Source organism: Heteronotia binoei, chromosome 7 (assembly GCF_032191835.1).
Source record: "Heteronotia binoei isolate CCM8104 ecotype False Entrance Well chromosome 7, APGP_CSIRO_Hbin_v1, whole genome shotgun sequence".
Lineage (NCBI taxonomy): Eukaryota > Metazoa > Chordata > Lepidosauria > Squamata > Gekkonidae > Heteronotia > Heteronotia binoei.
In genome coordinates, this window is record NC_083229.1 from 120,745,353 (window position 1) to 120,773,011 (window position 27,659).

Here is a 27,659-nt window from a genome sequence, read left to right on the forward strand (position 1 = left end):
TTGGGATTTGCTGAAGGATACTTTGGATGCCAAAAGCAAGTTTGCTCTGATTTGTTTGTTTGTTTGTTTGTTTGTTTTGGAAGAGCCGTCTTCCTTTCCCTTGATCTCTGCCTGAACTGGTGCAGTATCTCCAGAGGATTTTAGAGGGGTTCCCCAGAAACGATTTAGTTGAAAACAGGCCTCAGATTCAGCAGGAGCTCACAGGAGCACAGCTCCTGAACCTTTCTGAGGGTTCACCCTCTTCCTCCCCGCCAACATTGTCCATTGAATAGTAGGTACAGCTGTATAACAATCCCCGGATTAGGAGAGCGGGCAGCCAGCCAGCCACCGGGGGCTTTGCTCTGCCCCCAGCAGCCCTCGTTAATCCTTGGAGAAGCCCACTCCACCCTTTCTCCTCTTCTTATGTGATTTGGGGGGGGAGGGAGATGACTTGCTGCCCAGAGATGACATCTGGATCTTAAGGTGATCTTAAGGAGAGCCTATTGGTGCCTGAATGGATCAGGAGTTGGACCTAAAGAGTATGGATGCTCCTGTGGTAGCAGCTGTAATGAAATCCATAAACATAGGCATGGGAAGATGATTTTATAGTCTTTCTCCTCTGCATTGAATCAGACTTCAGTTTAATTCGGGCTTGTAAAACAAAAATCCGCGTAAAACGAAACCCAAGTGACGCTGTGTACAAAAGCCGTTTTTTTTTTAAATCCAGATTTTGCAAGTTTCTAAACAAAGTAGACCAGTTCTAATTTAATCTTATTTGTTGATTTGAATCAAAGGTTTAAAGCGATTCCATAAAACACACAGGTTTCTTGAGCTCTGGCCAGAGGGCTGGGGTAGGCGTGTGCCGTACATCATCAAAGCCCAAAATAACCCACAAGCTTCGGTTTGAAGCTCACCGAATTCTAAATCCTTTGAGGTAGCTCCATATATAATTGCTGAGGAACTTAACAGGTAATGTTCTTTATGTTCTGCAGCGTGTAGGGGTTCCCCCCCCCCCCTTTTTACCTTTCATTGACAATTTAATGCTGTTTGGAAAATTCAGACTTTTATTTAGAACATCGCTTTCAAACGTATTTCATGCCTACAGTCTCGCCCATTACATGCTCTCTGGGGGAATGAAGTGGGTAGTAATCTACGCTGCTGTGGCACTAGGATTCTGAGGCATACAGATGTGCTACAAAATGTGCACATCTCTTCCCCCCCCCTTCTTTTCTTGCTTTTAAAAGTTGTCAGCGACGTTCTGCCAAGTTGGGTGAACGCGTCAAAGGGAAACTGTAATACCTGGAGTCTCTTTCCACCCCAGAATTAGCAGGCAAATTACATAATGCCCCTGATTTTAAAGCTTTTGAAGGAGGATTAGCAAACGAGCTGATGTGAATTAGACTCCGTTTGGGAGGAAAGGAACAGCTAGGTGGAGCTGTGGAGTAACACACTAGCCGTGTTCGATGTTGCTTAGCATAGTTAATATAGAGGAAAACAGTAAAGACTTCTTTGGGAAGAGGAGGGTTGTCTTTGGGGTTTTTGCTAAATTTCCCTGGCGTTTTTCTTCCATGTTATGTTCCTTCCATGGAAAGCCCAAAACAAATGTGTAAAATGCATTTTTTAAAATCATGATGGCTAGAGAATCAGCCCATTTGTCTTTCTTGCCCTAAACTGAATCAAGAAAGCATCCGGGGTGCAGTGCAGACGGTTATACTGACTCCTTGCACACTGTAATTTGGAAACCGGGAGGATTAAACCTTGTGGAGGCCCCTAGACAGGGCCCCCCCCCCCGTCATGATCCTGGGTCTAGTGAGGCCTGCAGGCCCCATAGAAGCCTGCCTAGGAGTTACAAAAGAGCCTACATTTCCCAGGATCCCTCTTGTCCCTCTGATTGGGTGGCAAGGTTTTTGGAGGGGAACTGACCCAGAGAGCGGTGGGGCCTGGGAGGAGAACAGAAAAGGGCCAAGCCCAGGCAGGGGGGTTTCTTTTCCTGGAAGGCTGAGCTGGAGGCAGGCTGTAGCCCAAAGAGCTTGTAGCAGGGTAAAGATCCCTCATCCAAGGCAAGGGGTGAGTGTTGGTTATTAGAATAGCGACTGTATAGTTACACGCGGCAGGGCTTTTGTTTCTTTGCACCAGCCTTTACTGTTCTCATATTCCATTTAGCACTAAATCTTTGTCACCCACTTATTATTTGAGCACTGTAAATAAACTGTTGTTGTTATACTCCTTGGGTCCTCACGTCTCCTTGGTCGCAATTAGGAGGTATCTATTAATATGGAAAAAGAGCCCCGTGGCGCAGTGTTTTAAATCTGCAGTACTGCAGTCCTAAGCTCTGCTCACAATCTGAGTTCGATCCACGGCGGTAGCTGGGTTTTCAGGTAGCCGACTCCAGGTTGACTCAGCCTTCATCCTTCCGAGGTCGGTAAAATGAGGACCCAGCTTGCTGGGGGGGAAGCGTAGATGACTGGGGAAGGCAAGGGCAAACCACCCCGTAAAAAGTCTGCCGTGAAAATGTTGTGAAAGCAACGTCACCCCAGAGTCGGAAACGACTGGTGCTTGCACAGGGGATCTTTCCTTCCCTCCCTTCCATAAATTTGGAGGATACAGGGGTGGTTGGGTGTTCTGGGCCCTTCCATACAGACCCGTACCAGAGTGGTGGTAGCCAGTAGAAGGCCCTGCTAGGCCCAGCTGTTTGACACCCCCCTTGCAGATTATCTTAGAATCGGAAAGCCCACCTGCCTGCAGCCCCCACTGCAGCCTGCAGTTCCTTGCTCAAAAGCCCCTTTGACAAAGCTGCAGGGAGAGGCAGAGGGAGGCAAACTTGGAGATGACGCCAGCAGCAGCCGCACCAGGCTAGTCAGGCAAAGAGTGGCTCAGGTGCAGGCTGGGAGGGCTGCAAGCAGGGGAGAAATTGGGGTGGGGAGCCAGCCAGGGGCCCCTAAAGGCATGGGGGCACATAGGCAAGTGACTATTTGGCCTAATTGTTAATCCGGCCCTGCCTCCCTCCTCTCCAGGGAGATTTTTGCCTCTCCGTCCTTGACGTTAACCAGTCTCATGTTACGTGTACCAATGCAAACCATGGTTCCCGCAAACCAGATTCCTTCGTAACCATGGTTTGCAGACCTGTTTCTCACTTTGGTTACAGTCTCCTCTTTATGGCTGCGATCACACACTAAATAATGCCCTTTCCATCCGCTTTCAGTGCACTTTACAACTGAATTTTACTATGCGAACTGGCAGAATCCATTTGAGAAGCGCATTGCAAGTGGATTGTTTAGTGTGTGTGATCGCAGTCTATGAGGGAACCATGATTTGCATTAGCTGCCGTTAAAATAAGGAACTGCGTTGAACGCCGAGAAAAGAACAAGGAGTTATGCATTAAGGAAGAACTGCCCTGTGAAAAAAGGAGGATTTCTACACATTTGATTTCCATTAGAGTAAAATAATACAATATTGTAATATTTTTTGCAATGTCTGGCGCTATTGTGTAATTATTAGGGTTGACCCTTGAAGAAGGCCATGAGGTCGAAATATATTTGGTCAGGATGACATAAGGTCTTTGTTTGAGAGTACTGTATGATCTTAATCTAAATGGAGGCTATATTAGGGCCTGTAATTTTTTTTTTTTAAAAATAGGTTCTTCTAGATTCTTAATTCATCTTTGGGGTCAAGTTTTTTCTTCCCCTCTTTTTGTGGGCATTCGATGAAATTGCTGAGCAGACAGGTTAAAACGGATAAAAGGAAGTACTTCTTCACCCAAAGGGTGATTAACATGTGGAATTCACTGCCACAGGAGGTGGTGGCGGCCACAAGTATAGCCACCTTCAGGAGGGGTTTAGATAAAAATATGGAGCACAGGTCCATCAGTGGCTATATATATACACACAGTGTGTGTGTATATATAAAAATGTTTGCCACTGTGTGACACAGAGTGTTGGACTGGATGGGCCGTTGGCCTGATCCAACATGGCTTCTCTTATGTTCTTATGTTCTTGGGACGTTTGGCCGGTCACAGTTCCCTCAGAACTCTCTCAGCCCCTCTCTCAAGTGCTTGTTGTGGGGTGAGGAAGGGAAGGTGATTGAGTGCCGCTTTGAGATTCCAGAAGGTAAAGATAAGTGGGGTGTAAAAAACCAACTCCTCTTCTTCAGAATGTTGTGAAAATAAATAAGTCAATTCGCCAGAGCACCCCCTTCACGTTGTGTTTCCAGTGGACCTCCAACCCCAAGCAAGTTGTCAGTAGCTTTCTTATCATATATGTGTGCCATTAAGGAATGTTCCTGCAATGTGTCTGTATTTGTAGTCTGTCCTCTTTTTGACAATAAATGCCTTGGTATTTTGTAGAAACTGGAGCTGGATCGATTTATGCTTTACGCTCACGGGCCTGATCTTTGCCGAGAATCAGATCTGCGTCATGCCATGGCCAACTGCTTTGAAGCACTAATAGGTATAATCCATGCATTCCTTGCTGTGTGAGTGTGTTTGTGTGTAAGAGAGAAAGGAAAAGAAAGGTCCCCTGCGCAAGTACCAGTCGTTTCCGACTCTGGGGTGATGTTGCTTTCACAAAATTTTCACGGCAGACTTTTTTATGAGGTGGTTTGCCATTGCCTTCCCCAGTCATCTACACTTTCCCCCTAGCAAGCCGGGGACTCATTTTACCAACCTCGGAAGGATGGAAGGCTGAGTCAACCTCGAGCCGGCTACCTGAAAACCCAGCTTCTGCCGGGAATCGAACTCAGGTTGTGAGCAGAGCTTAGGACTGCAGTACTGCAACTTTACCACTCTGCGCCATGGGGCTCTTTTTAAGAGAGAGAGGGGGGGGGGGGGGAAACCCTAATAAAGACTCAAGAGTGCCACCTAGAGTAGGCGGGGAAAACTGTGGTTCGGGAACCCCATGTGGCTCTTTCCCACATATTGTGTGGCTCTTGAAGCTCCTGCCAGCCCACTGAAGAAGGCATTTCTCTCTTTAAATCACTTCTTTAAACTAAGCCAGCCAGAGTGTTGGAGAATGCATTTAAGTTGCTTCCTTTCTTCCTCTCCCCCCTCCCCTCCCCCCCTCATCTTCCTTCCTTCCTTCCTTCCTTCCTTCCTTCCTTCCTTCCTTCCTTCCTTCCTTCCTTCCTTCCTTCCTTCCTTCCTTCCTTCCTTCCTTCCTTCCTTCCTTCCTTCCTTCCTTCCTTCCTTCCTTCCTTCCTTCCTTCCTTCCTCACTTTTCTTCTTGAAGGGGACCCAAAGTAACTTAGATCAGTATAAAATATAATTTCAATGATGAAACCCATCCTGAAACCAGTGGGCTAGCTCATCAGAATTCACAGGTTGAGAGCCACAGGCTAAGGGGTCTCTGGCCACACCCAGGCTATGTACCTGGAAGAATAAGGGGAAACAAATGCTCAACTCCGAATGTTCAGCGTACTGCCTTTGGATGTGAGATTGGTTATCAAGATCAAGACGGCTAAAAAAAGTCTCCCCTTCAAACAACTGGAAATGAAGAGACGAAAAAGAGAGAAGACATATACGATGGCTGTGCAGAAAGTAAAATCTTAAAAAAGCCAAACTGTTTAATACTTAGGAAAAGAATAAAAAGAGGGGAAAGATGCAGATGGACACTGTATCTGTAGCCTACATTCAAACCTGCAAGTAATTGGCTGCAAAGAGTGGGGAATAAAGGAAACAAATGAGATGAAATTGCGGCGGGAGTAACAGTATCTAACAGGGAAATTCATGATTCAGTAAGAGCAAAACAAGAAAAAAACCGATGAGAGATAGCAATATCATTAAGTGCAACAGCCTTATTAGCTGCAGAACGACAGTTTAATAAAGCACAAGAAAATAAAGATGAGTTCTAAGAAATTGGAACACGATTATCATAGCAACATTGTCGAAAAAATCAGACCGAGATTAAATGCGATATCACTGGCAAGTAAAAGGGAAAACATGGGGGGGAGGTATAAATTACACATCAAATACAAAACCATTATTTCTAATCAAATGGAACATCTGAGGTGTACGAGAATGATGGTAAAAAAATGCTACAAGCAGTGTAAAACTAGAGAAGGGCTCAGGCTTCTGCCTTGTCCCAAATTAGGTGACTTAGGAGCATGCCAAGTCCCCAAGCCCAGATAGTCTAAAACAGGGGTGGCCAACGGTAGCTCTCCAAATGTTTTTTTTGCCTACAATTCCCATCATGCTGGCTGGGGCTGATGGGAGTTGTAGGCAAAAAACATCTGGAGAGCTACCGTTGGCCACCCTTGGTCTAAAACAGGGGCGGCCAAACTTGCTTCATGTGAGAGCCAGTTTGCTGTAGTGGTTAAGTGCGTGGATACTTACCTGTGAGAACTGGGTTTGATTCCCCACTCCTCCACTTGCAGCTGCTGGAATGGCCTTGGGTCAGCCATAGCTCTGGCAGAGCTGTCCTTGAAAGGGCAGCTGCTGTAAGAGCTCTCTCAGCCCCACTCACCTCACAGGGTGTCTGTTGTGGTGGAAGAAGATAAAGGAGACTGATTCAGAGAGAAAGGCAGTGTGTAAATTTGCCGTCTCCTTCTTCTTCTAAGAGCCACATCGAATACACATCAGGTGTTTAAGAGCCACAAGGCATGAATATCAAGGAAGGATGGATGGAAGGAAGGAAAATAGATGGGGGAGGAGAGAGGGGTGGAAAGAAAGCAATATTAACTTTAAACGTGTTCTCCAAGCTGCTGGCTGGCTCAGCCTGGAAAAGTGCTTTAAAGACAGAAATGCCTTCTCCAAGCCAACGGATGGGGCAGCAGGGGCTTCGAGAGTCACACAATATGTGTGAAAGAGCCACTTATAGCTCCCGAGCCGCAGTTTGGCCACTCCTGCTCTAAAATGTATTCATAGAAATCAGGGGCAATGAAATTACCACTTTGTTTTTTGGTCTTGGGGTATTAAGTCAGGAAGATAGAAGGGGAAAATGGTGCCTTTCCTCGCTGGGAGACTCTCTTAGCCAAAGGTTCCCTGGAAAATATCCTGGTAACCAGATGCCACCCACCACTCAGGACCTCCGGAGAACATCTAGACCAGGCTCCCCCAACATGGTGCTTAGGAAGTGGGTGGGACCAAGTAGCTCATTGGCCCGGCAAGTCTTCTGAAGAACTCTTGGAGATTTCATTGGCTGTGAGGATTTTTTTAAAAATATTACTTTAGCAGCAGCTGCCAGCCCAGTAAAAAGATCTACACTGTCTTACTGAAGTTAAGCTGTGGCAATCATTTTGCGGTTGGCTCCACGTCCCGTGGCAGCCATTTTGTTGCAGTGCCCAACATGCTGTGTGAGAATTCCAGATGTTCCCATGGGCTCAAAAAGGTTGGGACCCCAATTTAGACTGACCTGCTGAGAAGGTAGTTTTCTAGCACACTGTGGCCAGGTGGTTCAGAGCCAGTTTGGTGTAGTGGTTAAGTGTGCGGACTCTTATCTGGGAGGAACCGGGTTTGATTCCCTACTCCTCCACTTGCACCTGCTGGAATGGCCTTGGGTCAGCCATAGTTATTACAGAGCTTGTCCTTGAAAGGGCAGCTTCTGGGAGAGCCCTCTCAGTCCCACCTAACCTCACAGAATATCTGTTGCGGGGGAAGAAGATAAAGGAGATTGTAAACCACTCTGAGCCTCTGATTCAGAGAGAAGGGCGGGGTATAAATCTATGGTCGTCTTCTTTTTGGGAGACTCAGGTTTGAATCCCGACTTGTGCCACGGAAGCTCTTCAGGTGGCCTTGACCAGTCAGAGGCTTTCAGCCTGGCCTACCTCACAGGGTTGTTGTGAAGATAAAATGGAAGAGAGGAAAATGATGAAAGCTGCTTTGGGCACTCCTTGGGGAGAAAAGCAAAGTACAAACGAATTAAATGACGATGCACAACTCCTGCTATCTGAACAGTCACACTGGCTGTTCATTGCTTCAGGCACGCCATCCACCATCCAGTCAGCCATTGGTTCTGCTGGTTTTTTGTGACTGGTTAAAAATACAAATAAAACAAATAAAAAATACAAATAACGCGCCCCCCCCCCTAATATGCAAAGGTGTTCCTGCTAAAAAAAAAAAAAAAAGCCTCGGCAAGTTCATCACAGAAGAGAGAAGAATGGAACGGGACCATTCTTCTGGACACGGTTTCAGCTCTTCGTCAACCTGGACACTCTGTTTTCATAACGTTCTGTGGAGCCACAGAGAAAAATTGTCACATTTTATCATCACATGTGTGAAGAGTCAAAACCGTGTCCAGAAGAACAGTCCTGTTCTATTTCTTTCTCTCTTGTGGTGAACTTACCGTGGATTTCCTGGTGCATCTTCTTTCATGTTATCTTCTAGTCTTTTAATCAGGGCTTTTTTCGTAGCAGGAACTTCTTTGCATATTAGGCCACAAACCCCTGATGTAGCCAGCCCTCCAAGAGCTTACAGGGCTCTTCGTACAGGGCCTACTGTAAAATCCAGGAGGATTGGCTACATAGGGGTGTGTGGGGGGGTGTAGCCTAATAAGCAAAGGAGTTTCTGCTACAAAAAAAAAAAAAAGCCCTGGAACTTAGCAAGGATTTCCTGGTTCATCTTCTTTCATGTTATCTTCTAGACCAGGGATGGCCAACAGTAGCTCTCCAGATGTTTTTTGCCTACAACTCTCATCATAACTCCCTGACATAAGCATCACGCCATCTTTAACACAACTGAGATAGAAGCACCACTAAATTATATTGTTGTAGACTGTTTTTAGATTATTTAATGTTTAATTGTGAATTGTATTTAATTGTATTATCCTGTTTTTATTGTTATAACATGGCTTATGCCATGTCCTGTAAGCCGCCCTGAGCCTGCCTTGGCGGGGAGGGCGGGGTATAAATAAAAATTTATTATTATTATTATTATTATTACCCCCAGCCAGCATGGCCAATGGCTGGGGCTGATGGGAGTTGTAGGCAAAAAACATCTGGAGAGCCACCCCTGTTCTAGACTTTTAATAATTTCACTGGGGCGATTTATAAGGAAGAGAAAGCTACGCGGATCCAACCGAAGACGCATTTAAAGAGATGGCCACAGAAATGCAGGGAGGCAGCTATTATATTGTTGTTTGTGTGCACACACTGTGGATTTGATATTATCAGCCCCGGTGCCAGGGGTTCTGCTGCCGCAGGCAGAACCCCGCCCTCCCCCCCGGACGCTAACCATATGTGCTTTGTGCGCGAGGCAGAATGACATCAGAGGTGACGTCATTGCTTGCCCAGCCCTCTGCTTCCTTAAAGGGAGCTGGTTGGGCAGCGGCCGCCTGCATGCTTTTTCCTGCATTCCGATTTGAAACGCAGGAAGAAGTGCATGGGCCACCGCTGCCCAGCTAGCTCCCTCCATGCGAGCGGGGTTGGGGAGGGGACACCTGCCCTCGCTCTCGCAGCGAGTTGGCGCCCCAGGTGCCCCCCTACCTCGCCAACTCCCACGCGCCGGCCCTGGATATTATATGTTGTATTTTTTTTTTTTTGTATGAATGGCTGGCGCTTGAGATGGCCTCTCCTTCTTCCACTGTCCCTTGTGTGTGTGTGGAATGATGGAGAAACCTTCCTCCACATCCTACCAGCGTGAAGAAGAGGTCTTGAGGGAACAGATACTCTTCCCCCTGTCTCCTGTTGGTCTTGCTACCTGATGCTTCTTGTTAGTCCAGCTTCACCAATGGGAGGAGCGCAAGATAGGACTGAGGGCGGCAAGAAATAAACCATCTTAGGGTCGGGTTGCGTGTGAAGTAACGTCCTGCCTCTCAGCCTTTTGACAAGCTGGTGGGTTTGTTTTTTTTTACCGTGCTTTATCCTCTTTAATTCGTTTGGTCTTGCCTTGGAAAATATATTCTAAGCTCTCTTTCAAGGTAACAGCTCTATGGTTTCTGCCTTGGGCTATATTCTGTTTCCTCAGATCAAGATTTCCCCCCCCCCCCCAAAAGCCACCCTTTTTAACTTTGCGTTGCTCTTCACGAGTGCTTTGATGTTTTGCATTTTAAAAGAAGTGTGTGTGTGGGGGGGGGGGAGGAACTAGCGAGAGGCATTTTCTGTGGCATGGTTCAAATGCTCCAGCTTTTTCTGATGGGGTGGTGGACTGGGCTTGTTCTTCACGACTGAGGTGGGGGAATTTTTTGTTTTTTGGAGGGGGAGTTCGTTTGCTACAGGCAGATGTCTGGCCTAAGAAGGCAAACCTCTCCCCCCCTCCCCATACCACCTATGCATCAAAGTATGTAGGAAAGGGAAGGAGGGGCTGTCTTGTGTTTGAAGTTAACCGAAGCTACTTGCCAGTGTGATTTGTCTTTATTCATTTATGTATCTTAGAACCAGGGGTAATTTCGTAGGAAAAAAGTCCCGGAGCACATTAGCGCAGCTCATTTGTAGAACTCCTTTGCGTATGACACGTACCCCTGAGATTGCCAGGAGATGGACTAAATTATATCAGCTCAGCATCTACCTTAAAATGCTTATTGAATTGTAATTGTCATCATAAAGCCTTACTCCCATTATCCTTTTTCAGTTACCTTCTCCTGTCTGGCCACAGTGGCGCGATGAAGATTTCCATCTGTCTGCTTCATATGTTTTGGTTGTTTTCCCTTTTTTTGTGAGGGAAAAACATTAGAAAGCCTGTCAAATCTTAAGAGTTCCGCAAAAATCTCACAGGGGGTTTGAACAACGGAGCCCGGAAGCGAGTATTTTTTGAGGGGGGAGGCGTTAAGAAAGAAAGAGCACAATAAAATTTAGAGGTTCTGGAGCTCTGCTTCTGTGAGCTCCTACCCAAAATGAGGCCTGCTTAGAATAAAGATGGCCAGTTGTTTTTGGTATGGGGATGCCAGCCTCCAGGTGGGAGGTGGGAATCCCCCGGAATGACAGCTCATGTCAAGACAACAGAGATCAGTTCTCCTGGAGAAAAAGGAGGCTTTGGAGGATGAGATGCATGGCCTTGTTCCCCTCTGAGGGAGGTCCCTGTCCTCCCCAGGCTCCATCCCCAAATCTCCAGGAATTTCCCAACCTGGAGCTGGTAACCCTAAGAACATAAGAGAAGCCATGTTGGATCAGGCCAGTGGCCCATCCAGTCCAACACTCTGTGTCACCCAGGGGCCAAAAAACAACAACACCCAGGCGCCATCCCACTGTGTCCCCCCCCCCCCCCCCCAAGCACCAAGAATACAGAGCATCACTGCTCCTGACATAAGAACATAAGAGAAGCCATGTTGGATCAGGCCAGTCGCCCATCCAGTCCAACACTCTGTGTCACCCAGGGGCCAAAAAACAACAACACCCAGGCGCCATCAGGAGGTCCATCAGTGGGGCCAGGACACTAGAAGTCCTCCCACTGTGTCCCCCCCCCAAACACCAAGAATACAGAGCATCACTGCCCCTGACATAAGAATATAAGAGAAGCCGTGTTGAATCAGGCCAATGGCCCATCCAGTCCAACACTCTGTGTCACAGAGTGGCCAAAAAACAACAACATCCAAGTCCATCAGGAGGTCCATCAGTGGGGCCAGGACACTAGAAGCCCTCCCACTGTGGACTCCCCCACCCCAGCACCAAGAATACAGAGCATCACTGCCCCAGACAGAGTTTCAACAATACGCTGTGGCTAATAGCCACTGATGGACCTCTGCTCCAGATGTTTAACCTCTCCCCCACCGGGGGGACCTGGTAACCCTACAAGAGAGTCACAAATCAGCACAAATGGACAAGATGGTACTGCTCAGGTGTGTGTTGCATGTGAACATGTTGTAGGCATGTAGTACCCCCCCCACGCCTCCACCACACACATTTCCCCAGTGCTTTGAGGTAGTTTTGTTTCTAATCTACTGAGCTGGGAAGTAAATCATAGAGCAATGCAGAAATCCTGACCTGATTCTGTGATCTCGCTCCTAACTGGGAGCACCACAAGTCCCTATTGCTTGTACAACCCAGAAAGCCAACTCATGTTTTAGAGCAGGGGTGTCAAACAGGTGACCCAGGGGCGAATTGGGCCCCCAGAGGACCCCTATCAGGCCTCCAAGCAACTGTTATCTGCTTCCTTCTCCCTCTCTCCTGCTTTCTTCTGCATCACAGTTTGCTTTGCAAGGCTTGCTTAATCGCACAGGAGCTACAGAGCGAAAGCTCGATTTTCTTCATTAGCTGAGGCTCCTCCCTTGGGGAGGAAGAGGGGAGGCAGAGCTTGTTTTCCCAGGCTCTCTCAATTGCACAGCAGAGCTGCTGATCCAAGCCTCTCTTCCTTCTATTGGCTGAGGCTCCTCCCCCTCCTGGTCCCCTGGGGAAGGAAGGAAAGAGCCAGAGCTTCCTTTGCCCAGTTCCCTGGATCCCATGGGAGAAATACAAAGAAAGCACTTTTAAGATGAACAAGTGCTAATGTTTTAAGCATGTTTTACGTTCTTTAAAAAAATCTTTTGTTATGTTTGTCTGTATCCTTTATAAAATTTATATCTCTGCTACCTGGGATTACATTTTGTGACACACATGGCCTGGCCATGAGTTTGACACCCCCGTCTTAGAGCATGGCTCCTCAACCTAGTTAAGATCTCTGGGCACTCTTGGTGTTTTGCAGGACAGCGGGCACCATTGCAAAATGGTTGCCATGAGAGACCACGTACATTTTTTTTTTTAAATAAAGCTTTGCTTTAAATTAAATGCTTGATGGGGGTGGGGATGGAATACACCCATCTTTGCAGGAGGCCAAGAGAGAGTATGAACAGAGAAGACAAGAAGATAAGAGAATGGCGGAAGGGACAAGGAAGGTCGGGCCAGCAAGGTGCGGTCTAACATGCTGGCAGGTGCCGCAGGGATTGCAGCCTTTGAGGTGGCATTTTCACCTGCACCTTTTGACGAATTATGTCACTTGGAAGTCGTTGTGTTGAGGCAAACAGAGCGCAGGGTCTGGATAGTAGTTTTAAAACCGAGTCCTTGCCATGTGTTATTACATCTAATGCCAGGTAGCACAGATATAAACTTTATGAAGGACACAGACAAACACAACTAAATATATTTTTTAAAAAAAACTAAAAATAAAACATTTATTTATTTATTATTAATTCAATTTATATCCCGCCCTCCCCACCAAAGGCAGACTCAGGGCGGCTCACAAACATGCTTAAAACATTAGCACTTGTTGGTCTTAAAGGTGCTTTTTTTGTAGCTTTCCTGTGCAATCCAGGGAAATGAGCAAAGGAAACTCTGGCTCTTTCCTTTCATCCCCAGGGGACCAGGAGGGAGAGGTGCCTCAGCCAATAGAAGGAATAGAGGCTTGGCTCTGCTGTTGAGAGAGCCTGGCAAAGCAAACTATCCCTCCCTCCTTCCTCCCCAAGGAAGGAGCCTCAGCCAATCGAGAAAATAGAGGCTTTTCTCTGTAGCTCCTGTGCGATTGAGCAAGCTGTGATGCAGAAGGAAGCAAGAGAGAGGGAGACGGAAGCAGACAACAGCCAGTTGCTTGGGGCCTGATAGGAGCCCTCCGGGGGTCTGGTTCGGCCCCCGGGCTGCAAGTTTGACACCCCTGTGCTAACTAAAAACCTGTGTCTGCAGGATCCTGGAAGCAGTCATGCCTCAGAATTGGTTAACATTTGGGTAGAGTGCTGTGTCCCACTTAGTGCCACTTTTTTAGAGGGGCATTAAGAAAGCAGGGAGTACTGAAGCACAAGGTGATGAATGATGCTTTAAGTAGATGGATCAGCTAATATTTTAGAGGATTTTTTTTATTTATTAGGTTCAAGTTTAATCAGTGGAATGAGTGTCCTCTTTCCTTCCGGTATTTCTTTATCCACGCAGCTCTGGTGCTGTGCCTAATGGCCTTTAGCTTGGCACAGAGAAAACTGGCAAGTCCTTGTCCACAAGGAGCTCACAATTTACAAGAGACAATGAAAATACGTACTGTTTCTCCAGCGTGGCCCCCCATCTACAGATATCTAAATGCACGGATTAGGCCCACGCTTACCTAAAGCAGATTTTTCTACAAACTTGGGGAATTCCCGAGGTTTGCAGAAAAATATAAAATGTTAGGGAGGAAAATACACCAGGGGGGGGGGTCACATTCCCCTGAACTTAAACAAAGCATCCGTACATGCGCAGACTTACCGTCGAGGGGCCCAGCGGCAGCAGCTGTTGCTGCAGTGGTGGTGAGGGAGTGGTAGAGCCCAGAAGCCCAACTGTGGCAGAGCCTGGGGGCTACCACTGGACAGGCCCTCTTGGAGCTGTGCCAGGCAAACCACTGAGAGCAGCAGTGTTGGAGAGGGAGCCGCGGTGGGCCCCTGCAGAGCTGCACCAGCTGAATCGCTGATCTTCGCAGCGTAACCTCAATGTACCTGCCTAGAGCTGGATCAAATGAGCCTCTGAGAGCAGTGGTGGTCATGGGACAGACACAGACAGACAGAGGGAGAGACTGTGCTGGGATGGGGAGGCAGAAAAGAGAGGAGGGTTAGAAGCAGGAAGTGAGTGGTGGGGTGGGGGAACAGAAGATATTGGATTTATATCCCGCTCTATACTCTCAATCTCAGAGCGATCACAATCTCCTTTACCTTCCCCCCACCCCACCCACAACAGACACCCTGTGAGGCAGGTGGGGCTGAGAGAGCTCTTACAGCAGCTTCCCTTTCAAGGACAACTTTGTGAGAGCTATGGCTGACCCAAGGCCATTCCAGCAGGTGCAAGTGGAGGAGTGGGGAATCAAACCCGGTTCTCCCAGATAAGCGTTTGTGCACTTAACCACTACACCAAACTGGTGTAGATGAGAGGGTGATGGGGTAGAGGGCAGAGGGCGTGGTAGGCGTGGGGGTAAGAGAAGGGGTGGTAGGATGGAGAAACAGTCAGGCAGAGAAGTAGAGGGAGAAGGGAGGAAACAAAGCTGGGGAGAATGCCCCCTCCTGTTCTTGCAGGTCCCAATTTATAGTTTCTAATAGAGAGGTCATCTTTTAAACTGCAAACTTGGTCTGTTTTTCTCATTATTCCAAAGGCCAGAGGTTCTGATGATTTGTTGAAAGGTGGATCTTTAATCTACCAAACACAGTTTAATACACTGATAGATCCAGGTGGGCGGCCGTGTGGGTCTGAAGCAAAAGTTGGAGTCCAGCAGCAACTTTAAGACCAAGTTTTATTCAGAATCTAAGCTGATAGCACATGAAAGCTTACATTCTCAATAAAACTTGGTTGGTTTTAAGGTGCTACTGGACTCCAGCTTGGTTTAATACGTTGACAGCTCTAGATGTAAGGGTTTGGAGTCTTGTGAGGTAGCAGCTGAGGAAAGATTGAGAAAGCACTGGGCATGTTTCATTTGGGGAAATAAAGTTTCCAGCAGGAAGATATGAAGCAGAGCAATAACGAGGTCCACACACATTACTGGTATGAAGCGAGGTTTTTACTTTATGGCACCATAAGCAGAACTTAGTCGGGCATGGGCCCCCCAAAAATGACTGAGTTAAAATCATTCTACATACAGCCAGTTTTATTCACACAGAAAACAAGCAGGCAGTCCCATAAGCTTATCTGATTCAGTTTTCCCCACCCCCTTGCAACTCTTTCTAGTACTTTTCCATTCCTTTATCAGCTCCAGCAAGAAGCTTCTCTGAGGCCCCTTTGTTATCTAATACACATCCAGAGGCCTCAATGAGGTCACTGTCTCTTATCTAATTCACAACCTTGAGTTCACACCCACTTGGGGCTGTATGTGCTTCTGTATGTGCGAGGCAGCTGGCCCCTTTCCTGGAGCACGACAATTTAGCAACGGTGATTCATGCCACGGTCACCTCTAGGTTGGACTACTGTAATGCCCTCTACATGGGGCTGCTCCTGTGCTGAACCCGGAAGTTGCAGAATGCCGCTGCCCAGCTGTTATTACGGCTCCCAAGATGGGAGCACATTTGGCCAGGGCTCCGGGATCTGCACTGGCTGCCAATAATATACCGAGTCCGCTACAAGGTGCTGGTTATTACCTTTAAAGGAGTCTATTAAACTCTAGGTAAGGCTTTGGCCTAGTCTATTCCTCCTTCCCCCTCCCCTCCTGTTCCCCCTCCCCTCCTAAAGAGATAGGAAGTCTTTCAGGCTGGTCTCCCAGAAGGCTGCAGGAGGGAAAACCCCAGGAACTGGGTTTTATATTATAGATTTCGGGAGGGAAAGGAAGTTTGATTTGAGTCTTGAAGACTGATGAGTCGGTTCTGGATAGCATTGTTAGGACCAGTTGTATAGGGACGGTGGCTCAGTGGTAGAGCATCTGCTTGGTAAGCAGAAGGTCCCATGTTCAATCCCCAGCATCTCTAACTAAAAGGCGTCTAGGCAAGTAGGTGTGAAAAACCTCAGCTTGAGACCCTGGAGAGCCGCTGCCAGCCTGAGTAGACAATACTGACTTTGATGGACCAAGGGTCTGATTCAGTATAAGGCAGCTTCATATGTTCATGTTCAGTAGGGAAAGGAGGAGCGTTTTTCCCTAGTTTGATTTAGTTCTTCTGTTCACAATTTTATAATGCCGGTATATAGTTGTAAATTTTAAATAAATGTTTTGTCTGTTTAAAAGGTAGTCCCTCTGTGCCACATAGTTTCCCCAACTGCCTTAGACCATGCTACTGCAAGAGGGGAGTCTAGTGAAGGCACACAGTTGACAAGGGTGCCAATCCTCCAGGGGTCTCCCAAAGAAGGACTTTGGTCTCTGGGTTAACCAGGTGCTGGGTTGGCAGAGGACCTTGAGGTCAGGTCTCAGAACTGGCAGGAAGGGGGTTGGGAGTCCTGTTCCTCTCGATCAGGAACCCCTAAATGGAACAGGTGGTGGCAGCGTGCCCTAGTGGCAGGAAGAAGATAAGCTCCCTTCAGGAGTTGGCAACTCAAAAGGGAGTTGACGGGACCGGGTCTGAAGTCAGAATCGGGCTGGTTCCGCCACATTCCCTCTAAGCTGAGTTAGCATGAGCTAGCTCACAGATTTTTAGCCTCCAGCTCTCCATTTTTGTCTTCGCTTAGGAAGGATGACCCCGGATCACACTCAGTTATGCAGCAGCTCACAACTTTAATGCCAGGAGCTCACAAAGTAGAATTTTTGCTCACAAGACTCTGCAGCTTAGAGGGAACATTGGTTAGGATACACTTTTCCAAATGCAAGAAGCACTGGGCTACAGAATTAATTGCTTCAGGCCTTTATGGAACCTTCTACTCATTTTCAGAGGACCTGATATAAATCTGGGTGTTAAATCTGTGGAATCCAAGATGGGTAGCTTTGTTAGTCTATCTGTAGCGACAGAAAAAAAACAAGAGTCCAGTAGCACCTTCAAGATTAACAAAATTGGTGCCAGGGGAGGAGCTTTCACAAGTCACTGCTCACTTCAGGTACTTCAGATACCTGAAAGAAGTGAGCCTTGTCTTACGAAAACTCCTCCTCTGCCGCAAATTTTGTTAGTCTTGAAGGTACTACTGGACTCTTGCTCTTCTCTGCTGTGGAATCCAGTTATGCAGAGGTGGCAGCCAGCTTCAAGAGGGGATTGGATAAACATCTGGAGCAGAGGCGCATCAGTGGGTATCAGCCACACCATATTGATGGAACTCTCCGTCTGGGGCAGTGGTGCTCTGTATTCTTGGTGTTTGGGGGGGGGGGGGCACAGTGGGAGGGTTTCTAGTGTCCAGGCCTCACTGGTGGACCTCCTGATGGCACTTGGGGTTTTTTGGCCACTGTGTGACAGAGTGTTGCACTGGATGGGCCATTGGCCTGATCCATCATGGCTTCTCTTATGTTCTTATGTGACATAGATTGTTGGACTGGATGGGCCATTGGCCTGATCCATCATGGCTTCTCTTATGTGACATAGAGTGTTGGACTGGATGGGCCATTGGCCTGATCCATCATGGCTTCTCTTATGTTCTTATGTGACACAGAGTGTTGGACTGGATGGGCCATTGGCCTGATCCAACATGGCTTCTCTTATGTTCTTCTGTGACACAGAGTGTTGGACTGGATGGGCCATTGGCCTGATCCAACAGGGCTTCTCTTATGTTCTTATGTGACACAGAGTGTTGGACCGGATGGGCCATTGGCCTGATCCATCATGGCTTCTCTTATGTTCTTCTGTGACACAGAGTGTTGGACTGGATGGGCCATTGGCCTGATCCAACAGGGCTTCTCTTATGTTCTTATGTGACACAGAGTGTTGGACTGGATGGGCCATTGGCCTGATCCATCATGGCTTCTCTTATGTTCTTATGCCTGGGCTTAGACTGAGCATTCTGTGTTAGCTTTTCTAATGGAACGGTTATTTTAATATTAGAAAATATATTGTTCCTTCTTCCCCTCACCCCTTCCAGAACATTCAGTCTCATTTTTCTAAAGTATCTTCGCTGGTTTACAACTTTTTTTTGGGGGGGGGGGGCAGTTTGTTGCCTTGCAGATTCCAGGATATTAACGCAGGTCTTTCTTTTGGCACATTTTGTCGCACAGGGGCAGTTTATTTGGAAGGAAGTCTCGAAGAAGCCAAGCATCTGTTTGGCCGCCTGCTCTTTAACGACAAGGTATGCTTTTATTTATGGTTTGCTTATGTGTTGCAGCATGCCTTTGTGCTTTGAGAATGGTTTGTCATTAGCTTGGGGTGTATTAATGCAAGTGAACTTGAAGAAAAACTGAAGGAAAAGGGATTCTTCCTTTCAAGAATGTAATGGTGTCATCCAGCAAAAAAAAAGAAAACCTTGACAGTTTGTGATAAAGTATGTACTTAATTTTTTGACTTGGGGATGCTTGACCCTTCCTGCCTTCATAGCTTTTCCTGTCCGGTCCTTTGAATTGATGAATACTCACCAGGGGCTGGCTGGGGAAAAGGAGATGAGAGTGAAGTGGTTGTTAGTAAAAAGTTGTGCACGTGAGAAGTATTCTGAACGACGCTGTTAGCTGATGATCCCGGAAACAAAATTTTGGAGGGGAAATCTATCTCTGAGGGAGGGATGCTTGAGGGGCTGTCAATCTCAAGAGTTTCCTAGATATTGATTTTGTAATGCCAAATTTTGTTTAGATTATGGGAATTGTTTGTACTTAAGAAGGTAGCAAGTAGTTCATTCGACAACTTTAGAACATTATGAAAGACGTGTGGTAACTGCTTGGTTTCCTTTAATATCATACTTAACGGAACATACTTAAGGTTTTTAAGGTTTTAAATGTTCTGACTTTTTTAACTGCTTATATATGTAAATGTTAATTTAAATTCTGTTTTATCGTCTGCTGTGAGCCGCCCTGAGCCATCTGTGGGAAGGGCGGGATACAAATCATAGAATGAATGAATAAATAAATAAATAAACATGATATTGTACCTAAGAATTTATGTTGCAGAGAACTGATTTATTTTTTATTTATCTTTTGTTACTTTTGTTATTTAATTTTAGAGCATATGCTTCGTTATTTAACCTTAGATTGAACTAGTCCAGGGATGGCCAACGGTAGCTCTCCAGATGTTTTTGCCTACAACTCCCATGAGCCCCAGCCAGCATGGCCAATGGCTGGGGCTGATGGGAGTTGTAGGCAAAAAAACATCTGGAGAGCTACCGCTGGCCACCCCTGGACCAGTCTACGTAAACTGTAAGGACGTGTTATGGTTGTATCTGCAAACATTCATTAAAGTTTGTAAAACTGACAAAAAGAAAGAAACCTTAGACGGTGCAATCATAGCAAGCTTGAGTGAACCACTTGACCAGAGAGCTTATGAAGCAGATTCATACCAAGTTAGGTCAGAGAGGCTGACGCTTTGCCTATAATCCGCTGCCTCTGCCTTCCAGCTGTGATACCCAAATTTGAATGGTTCTTATGACAGCCTCTCACACATCCTTCCTTCAGAGGTGGATTTTCCCTCCAAAATTTTCTTCCCTTCTGCGACTGAGCCGCCCCAAGTAATGTGGTTTTTGTCGTCTTTAAAAGATTGACTGTCCCGCCCTGTGACAGAGATATTATTTGGCTTTTAGGCCAGCCCTGGAATCTGAGGGAAGAATCAGGAACGCTCTTAGGTTGAGCCCCTTCAAATAGCCTATATCGGGACTACATCAGGGCTGTGTGGCCTAATATGCAAAGGAGTTCCTGCCAGAAAAAAAGCCCTCACTTCTCTTTTGGTGCAATGCCACCAACTGGTTGTTTTAGGGATTGCCAACGAGAGGGCTTGTACTCCCAGCCTCCTTTCTCGAGCTGCTGTTCCAAGGCCCCACCAAGTATCTGCACCTCCCGCTACTCAGTGACTAGTTACCATGGGAACAGCTTTATCACACTAGTGCAGTTCTGGGAAAATAGCAAAATACATTTCTCCACACTGCCTAAAGTGTGGATTGCCCCGAGTCACTCCACAATCTCTGTTTAGATCACACACTCTCCGACAGTCTTCCAGTTTTCCTTGCTTGCTCCTCATCCTTCCATCTTCCTTCCCATCTGCTGCTTCTACACGACCTCTTCCAGCCCTTTGGGAAAGACTCCTAATTTCAGACTTTTTTTTTACTCCAATCGGCTCTGCCTCTGTTTTGACCTTTGTTCTTCATGAAGATTTTGAATTTAGAAGAAGATATTGGATTCATATCCCGGCCTATACTCTGAATCTCAGAGTCCCTGAGCGGCCATGATCTCCTTTCCCTTCCTCCCCCCCCATAACAGACATCCTGTGAGGTGGGTGGGGCTGAGAGAGCTCTCTGAGAAGCTGCCCATTCAAGGAAAACTCCTGCCAGAGCTATGGCTGACCCAAGGCCATTCCAGCAGCTGCAAGTGGAGGAGTGGGGAATCAAACCCGGTTCTCCCGGATAAGAGTCCACGTGCTTAACCACTACATCAAACTGACTCTCCACATTCTTGCCCCACTGGGTTGGCCAGGGTTTTTTTGTATTTTATTTTATTTTATGTTAGCTGTCGAGTTGCAGCCAACTGAATGTGGAGTTTTCAAGGCAAGGGGTTTTTGGAGGTGGCTTGCCACTGCCGGCCTCTGCATCCTGGCCCTGGTATTCCTTGGAGGTCTCCCATCCAAATACTAGCCAGAGTCGACCCTGCTTTGCTTCCAAGATCTGACAAGGTGGAGCGGGATATAAATCCAATATCTTCTTCAAATCCTAGCTACGGGCCTGCATGCATGAGAGAGAGATCCGGTTTGGTGTAGTGGTTAAATGTGTGGACTCTTATCTGAGAGAACCGGGTTTGATTCCCCACTCCTCCACTTGCAGCTTCTGGAATGGCCTTGGGTCAGCCATAGCTCTTGCAGGAGTTTTCCTTGAATGGGCAGCTTCTCAGAGAGCTCTCTCAGCCCCACCCACCTCACAGGATGTCTGTTATGGGGGGGGAGGAAGGGAAAGGAGATCATGGCCGCTCAGGGACTCTCAGATTCAGAGTATAGGCCGGGATATGAATCCAATATCTTCTTCTAAATTCAAAATCTTCATGAAGAACAAAGGTCAAAACAGAGGCAGAGCCGATTGGAGTAAAAAAAAAAGTCTGAAATTAGGAGTCTTTTCCAAAGGGCTGGAAGAGGTCGTGTAGAAGCAGCAGATGGGAAGGAAGATGGAAGGATGAGGAGCAAGCAAGGAAAACTGGAAGACTGTCGGAGAGTGTGTGATCTTTATCTTTCCTTCCCTCTTCCTGCTTTATCTTCCTCCCCCACAACAGACACCCTGTGGGGAGGATGGGGCTGAGAGGGCTCTCACAGCAGCTGCGCTTTCAAGGACAACCTCTGCCAGAGCTATGGCTGACCCAAGGCCATTCCAGCAGCTGCGAGTGGAAGAGTGGGGAATCAAACCCGGTTCTCTCAGATAAGAGCCTGCACACTTAACTGCTACACCAAACTGGCTCTCTACATCAAACTGGCTTTAAAAGTTGGGGGGGGGGGATGTAAAAAAGTTGAGGCACACTTATTGGCTCCCCTCCCCTGGCCGCCACTGCTGTGACTCAGGGTGCCATAGGAGGGGCAGCAGCTGTTCCTGGGTAGCCCTCCTGTGCAATTTAAATTGTGGGGAGAGGGAGGAGTGGCCCCCAGCCTCTCATCTTTCACCCCTGCAGCAGTGGCAGGGGAAGGGAAGGCCTGCCCCCCCCCCCCGCATGAAGTCAGCGGCAGGGCCCCCACAGCCCCCACCCCCCTCAGCTATAGGCCTGGCTGTATGCATCACAGTGGAGGGACTTCACACCTGCACAGAGCTACAGTTTGGGTAGTGCAGAAAGCTCTCACGTGTACTTCTACAAGCGATCCTGTTTCGGGCATACCAATATGATACCCACAGCCAGGGGTGGAATTCTAGCAGGAGCTCCTTTGCATATTAGGCCACATCCCACTGATGTAGCCAGTCATCCAACTGCTTACAGGGCTCTTCTTACAGGGCCTACTGTAAGCTCTAGGAGGATCGGCTACATCACGGGTGTGTGGCCTAATATGCAAAGGTGCTCCTGCTAGAATTCCACCCCTGCCCACAGCACATATTTTGTTGCTACGCTGGATTCATTCATGTTCAGGTTGTTCCGAGTAGAAGGATGGTTCCTTGTTGGCTGGGATAGCTTTCCTTGCTTTCTGGCAGAGGTAGCGTCAGCAGTTCCCCCTCCGCCTCATTTGACAAGAGCCGAATGGCTTTACTAACGGCACTTTGAGCTGAGTAATCCCCTCTTTCTAAAAATTAGGCTGTGAATGTTATTGAATTTGCAATAAGCTGAGTCAGCATCTGAAACCGTTTGCAGAATGACATTTCATTTAGCAATGTGGATTTTGTTAACACAGCTCTCTTGAGCTTTTAAAAAGTGTCTCTTGGTATTTGCAGGACCTGCGGGAAGTGTGGCTTAATTATCCTCTGCACCCCCTCCAAGTAAGTCTCTTCCTTTTGACGCATGCATTTCAGAGTGTCCTTTTTATTCCTAAAGATGCTTTTTTATAAAAATTGGTGTTCGGTTGTGTTGATATCTCAGAACGTTTAACATACCCTTGGCCTTTCTGGAGTTCTCCCCCTCCCCCCAAACATTAAGTTTTTATTAACTTTTCAACATATTTACATCATAATCAAGATTCCCTCTAAGCTGTGGAGTCTTGTGAGCAAAAATTCTACTTCATGAGCTTCTGGCATTGAAGTTGGGAGCTCCTGCATAAATTAGTTTACTTTAGGGCCATTTTTCCTGAACTGAGACAAAAATGCGTGAGCCGGAGGCTAAAAAATTGTGAGCTAGCTCACACTAACTCAGCTTCGAGGCAACACTGATCATAATGTATTTTAAATCAGGTCAACATAGGTCTTCTGTTATTATACAGTATAAAGTAATAAAATTATCTAAAGAACAAAGCTGAAGTTAGAAATGGACCATTTTGCATAAAATGGATTACGTGGAATTATTTCACAGCCTGTTAAATAATCAGCTATAGGAAACCCAGACTGTTATGTAGTTTCATAGGTACCAGAGGAGGTTGACTGTATTCTATTCAAAATTTTACTTAAAACAAAATATTCCAAAGCTGTTGTGGCATTCAGTTATTGTTGGTGGTAACTTTGATATCATAAGAACATAAGAGAAGTCATGTTGGATCAGGCCAATGGCCCATCCTGTCCAACACTCTGTATCACACAGTGGCCAAAATACACACACACACACACTGTGGCTAATAGCCACTGATGGACCTCTGCTCCATATTTTTATCCAGTCCCCTCTTGAAGCTGGCTATGCTTGTAGCTGCCACCACCTCCTGTGGCATTGAATTCCACATGTTAATCACTCTTTGGGTGAAGAAGTACTTCCTTTTATCCATTTTAACCTGACGCTCAGCAATTTCATTGAATGCCCACGAGTTCTTGTATTGCGAGAAAGGGAGAAAAGGACTTCTTTCTCTACCTTCTCCATCCCATGCATAATCTTGTAAACCTCTATCGTCACCCCGCCATCGACATTTCTCCAAGCTAAAGAGCCCCAAGCGTTTTAACCTTCAAAGGGAAAGTGTTCCAAACCTTTAATCATTCTAGTTGCCGTTTTCTGGACTTTTTCCAATGCTATAATATCCTTTTTGAGGTGCGGTGACCAGAATTGCACACAGTACTCCAAATGAGACTGCACCATCGATTTATACAGGGGCATTATGATACTTACTGGCTGATTTGTTTTCAATTCCCTTCCTAATAATTCCCAGCCTGGCGTTGGCCTTTTTTATTGCAATTGCACACTGTCTTGACATTTTCAGTGAATTATCTACCACGACCCCAAGATCTCTCTCTTGGTCAGTCTCTGCCAGTTCACAACCCATCAACTTGTATTTGTAGCTGGGATTCTTGGCCCCAATGTGCATTACTTGGCCACACTGACCCTCATCTGCCATGTTGACGCCCACTCAGCCAGCCTCAACAGATCCCTTTGGAGTGCCTCACAATCCTCTCTGGTTCTCACCACCCTGAACAATTTAGTGTCATCTGCAAACTTGGCCACTTCACTGCTTACTCCCAACTCCAGATCATTAATGAACAAGTTAAAGAGCATGGGACCCAGTACTGAGCCCTGCGGCACTCCACTGCTTACCGTCCTCCACTGTGAAGACAGCCCATTTATACTCACTCTCTGCTTCCTATTAATTAGCCAGTTTTTGATCCACAAGAGGACCTGTCCTTTTACTCTCAAGCTTACTAAGGAGCCTTTGATGAGGAACTTTATCAAAAGCTTTCTGGAAGTCAAGGTAAACAATATCTATTGGGACCCCCTTGTCCATATGTTTGTTCACCCTCTCAAAGAAATGTAACAGGTTAGTGAGGCAAGATCTTCCCTTACAGAACCCATGCTGAGTCTTCCTCAATAACTTGTGTTCATCAGTGTGCCTACTCATTCTGTCCTTGATAATGGTTTCTACAAACTTTCCCGGTATTGAAGTCAGACTGACTGGCCTGTAATTTCCTAGATCTCCTCTGGAACCCTTTTTAAAGATGGGGGTGACATTTGCTACCTTCCAGTCCTCAGGAACGGAGGCAGATTTCAGTGATATCCATTTGGCAGCAATTGTTGTACGAGCCACTGATAATAAAAGGTGTGTTGCTTTGTGGATTTCTGTTGCTTGTACTGAACTCTCCCTGGAAGGCACGATGACTGAATGTACTATTGTACTTTGGTCGCATCATGAGAAGACAAAAGTCACTGGAAAAGACAATAATGCTAGGAAAAGTTGGAGGCAGTAGGAAAAAGAAAGAAAGTCCCAACGCGAGATGGATTGGCTCAGTCAAAGAATCCGCAGCCCCCAGGTTGCAAGACCTGAGCAATACGGTTAATAGGACATTTTGAGGGACGTTAAGTCATAGCGTCACCATAAGACAGAAGAGACTTGATGGCACATAACATATGAGTGCTGGCTCCATGAGTGGATGTATCAGGGGTGTCAAAGTCGTTTGTTATGAGGGCCGGATCTGACATAAATGAGACCTTTTCAGGCCAGGCTATGTGTGTCAAAATGTAATCCCAGGAAGCAGAGATATAAACTTTATAAAGGACACAAACACAATTAAAGATTTTTTTTTATAAAAAAAACCCCTTAAAGCATGCCTAAAACATTAGCACTTTTTGGTCTTAAAGGTGCTTTCTTTGTATCTCTCCCATGTAATCCAGGCTCTCTCAACTGCACAGCAGTGCTACTGAGCCAGACCTCTCTTCCTTCTATTGGCTGAGGCTCCACCTGGTTCCCTGGGGAAGGAAGGAAAGAGCCAGAGCTTCCATTGAAGCAAGCTATCCCTCCCCCTGTTCCTCCCTAAGGAAGGAGCCGCAGCCAATGAAGAAAACAGAGGTTTTACTCTGAAGCCCCTGTGCGACTGAGCAAGCCTGGCAAAGCAAGCTGGGATGCAGAAGGAAGCAAGAGAGAGGGAGAAGGAAGAAGATGACAGTCAGTTGCTCGGGGGCCTGATAGGAGCCCTCCGGGGGCTTGATTCAGCCCCTTGGCTGCATGTTTGACACCCTTGGTGTACATCTTAGAGGAGCTGTGCAGACAGACATCATCCAGTTGAACGACAGGCAAGCCAAAACAATCCCATGAGAAACAGATGCAGGAAGAATAATCTAATGGTGTTCTTCAGGAACAATTGCCCAGATGAAGAAAGTGCAGTAAATCTTGGAGCCTTTAAATCATACGGTGCCCCAGAACTGGCCCTCTCGTGTTGCATGCTTTTTCAGTCCAGGAGGACACTCTCTTCTGCCAGCTGTGTTGCTTTTTAGAACCAACTTATGGATTTGGTGGAGCAGGGAGCTCTCAGTTTAAACTTCCGTTTGACAGTAACTCTTATTAGAGGAACAGGATTGCTGTCCTCTATTTGGGAGGAATACCCCTTCCACTTCGGGAACATTCTTTTTTTACTATCTCAAATAATATATTTTATTTAATATTCAAATTATGGCAGCCATCCTACCAGAAGTCTTTAAGTTGTGGCCATTGTATTACCTCCATATTAGAGGAATCTGCGCCACCCTCTCTCACCTATTTTTTTTTTCTTTTCTTGTATTTTAATTCTTTCATTTATAGCCTGCCTTCTCGCTGAGACTCAAGATGCACTGCAAAATGTTAAAAGAAAAATTAGCCAGGCAGCATAAAGTACCCAGTAAACAACGAAATGGGACTAGACAGGGCTTTTTTGTAGGAAAAAGCCCAGCAGGAACTCATTTACATATTAGGCCACACACCCCTAAGGCACCATCATTTCACGCAGGGCTTTTTTTTAGAAAAGGTCCAGCAGGAACTCATTTGCATATTAGGCCACACACCCCTAAGGCACCATCATTTCGCGCAGGGCTTTTTTGTAGAAAAGGCCCAGCAGGAACTCATTTGCATATTAGGCCACACCCCTGGTGGCACCATTGTTTTGTGCAGGGGTGGTTTTTGTAGGAAAAAGCCCAGCAGGAACTCTTTTGCATATTAGGCCACACCCCCTGAGGCACCACTGCTTCGCACAGGGCTTTTTTTTTTTTTAGAAAAAGCCCAGCAGGAACTCTTGCATATTAGGCCACACCCCCTGATGGCACCATTGTTCCACACAGGGCTTTTTAATAGAAAAAAACCTAGCATGAAATCATTTGCATATTAGGTCACACACCCCTGGCACCAAGCCAGCCGGAACTGCGTTCCTACTTTTCAAAAAAAACCACTCTTGGAGTAAAGAGAATTAGAAAACAGCACACACACAAACTGTCTACTGTTTGATATATAACAATGTAGAAAGAGGGACACAAGGGCAGCGTCATAAAAAGGAAGGTGATAGGTACACTAAATATTGCAACCATCCAATTGCCAACTAAAATTGTCCCTTTGAGTTGTTCCATTATTGGACTGTTCAGTCGTAGACCCGAGGACACCCAGAGAGGACATGGCTGAACCGAGGCAGGAGCGGGGAAGGTGTTTGAGTAGGTTGAGGCATGCTGTTAGCCAGCTTTCTAAAGATACATTAATTCTTGGGCTTTTTTTGTAGCAGGAACTCCTTTGCTTATTAGGCCACACCCCTATGATGTAGCCAGTCCTCCTGGAGCGTGCAGGGCTCTTCTTACAGTGCCTACTGTCAGCTCTCGGAGAATTGGCTACATCAGGGGTTGTGTGGCCTAATATGCAAATGAGCTCCTGCTACAAAAAAAAAGCCCCGATTAATATTGTTGTCTTAATAGTTTCCCCTTCTGCCCATCTTGTGGTCCCACCATCTTACCTTTAAGGACTTAATTAACATGAAGCCAGTTTGGTCTTGGGGACTGAGCGTAAAGTTTCCGGAGTTGTGGATTCCTTCTGCTCTCCTGTGACCACAGTCGATTT

At 46.6% G+C, this 27,659-nt stretch overlaps 1 protein-coding gene across 1 annotated transcript in view; it reads left to right on the plus strand.

Annotated features, from left to right (window-relative positions):
* DROSHA (drosha ribonuclease III) overlaps positions 1 to 27,659 on the plus strand; it is a 168,217-nt gene that overhangs the window by 96,008 nt on the left and 44,550 nt on the right. Inside the window, exons 22-24 of the mRNA XM_060244291.1 lie at positions 4,322 to 4,424; positions 18,371 to 18,441; positions 22,681 to 22,725. Coding sequence (XP_060100274.1) covers positions 4,322 to 4,424; positions 18,371 to 18,441; positions 22,681 to 22,725 — 219 coding nt within the window. The remainder of the gene's footprint in view (positions 1 to 4,321; positions 4,425 to 18,370; positions 18,442 to 22,680; positions 22,726 to 27,659) is intronic.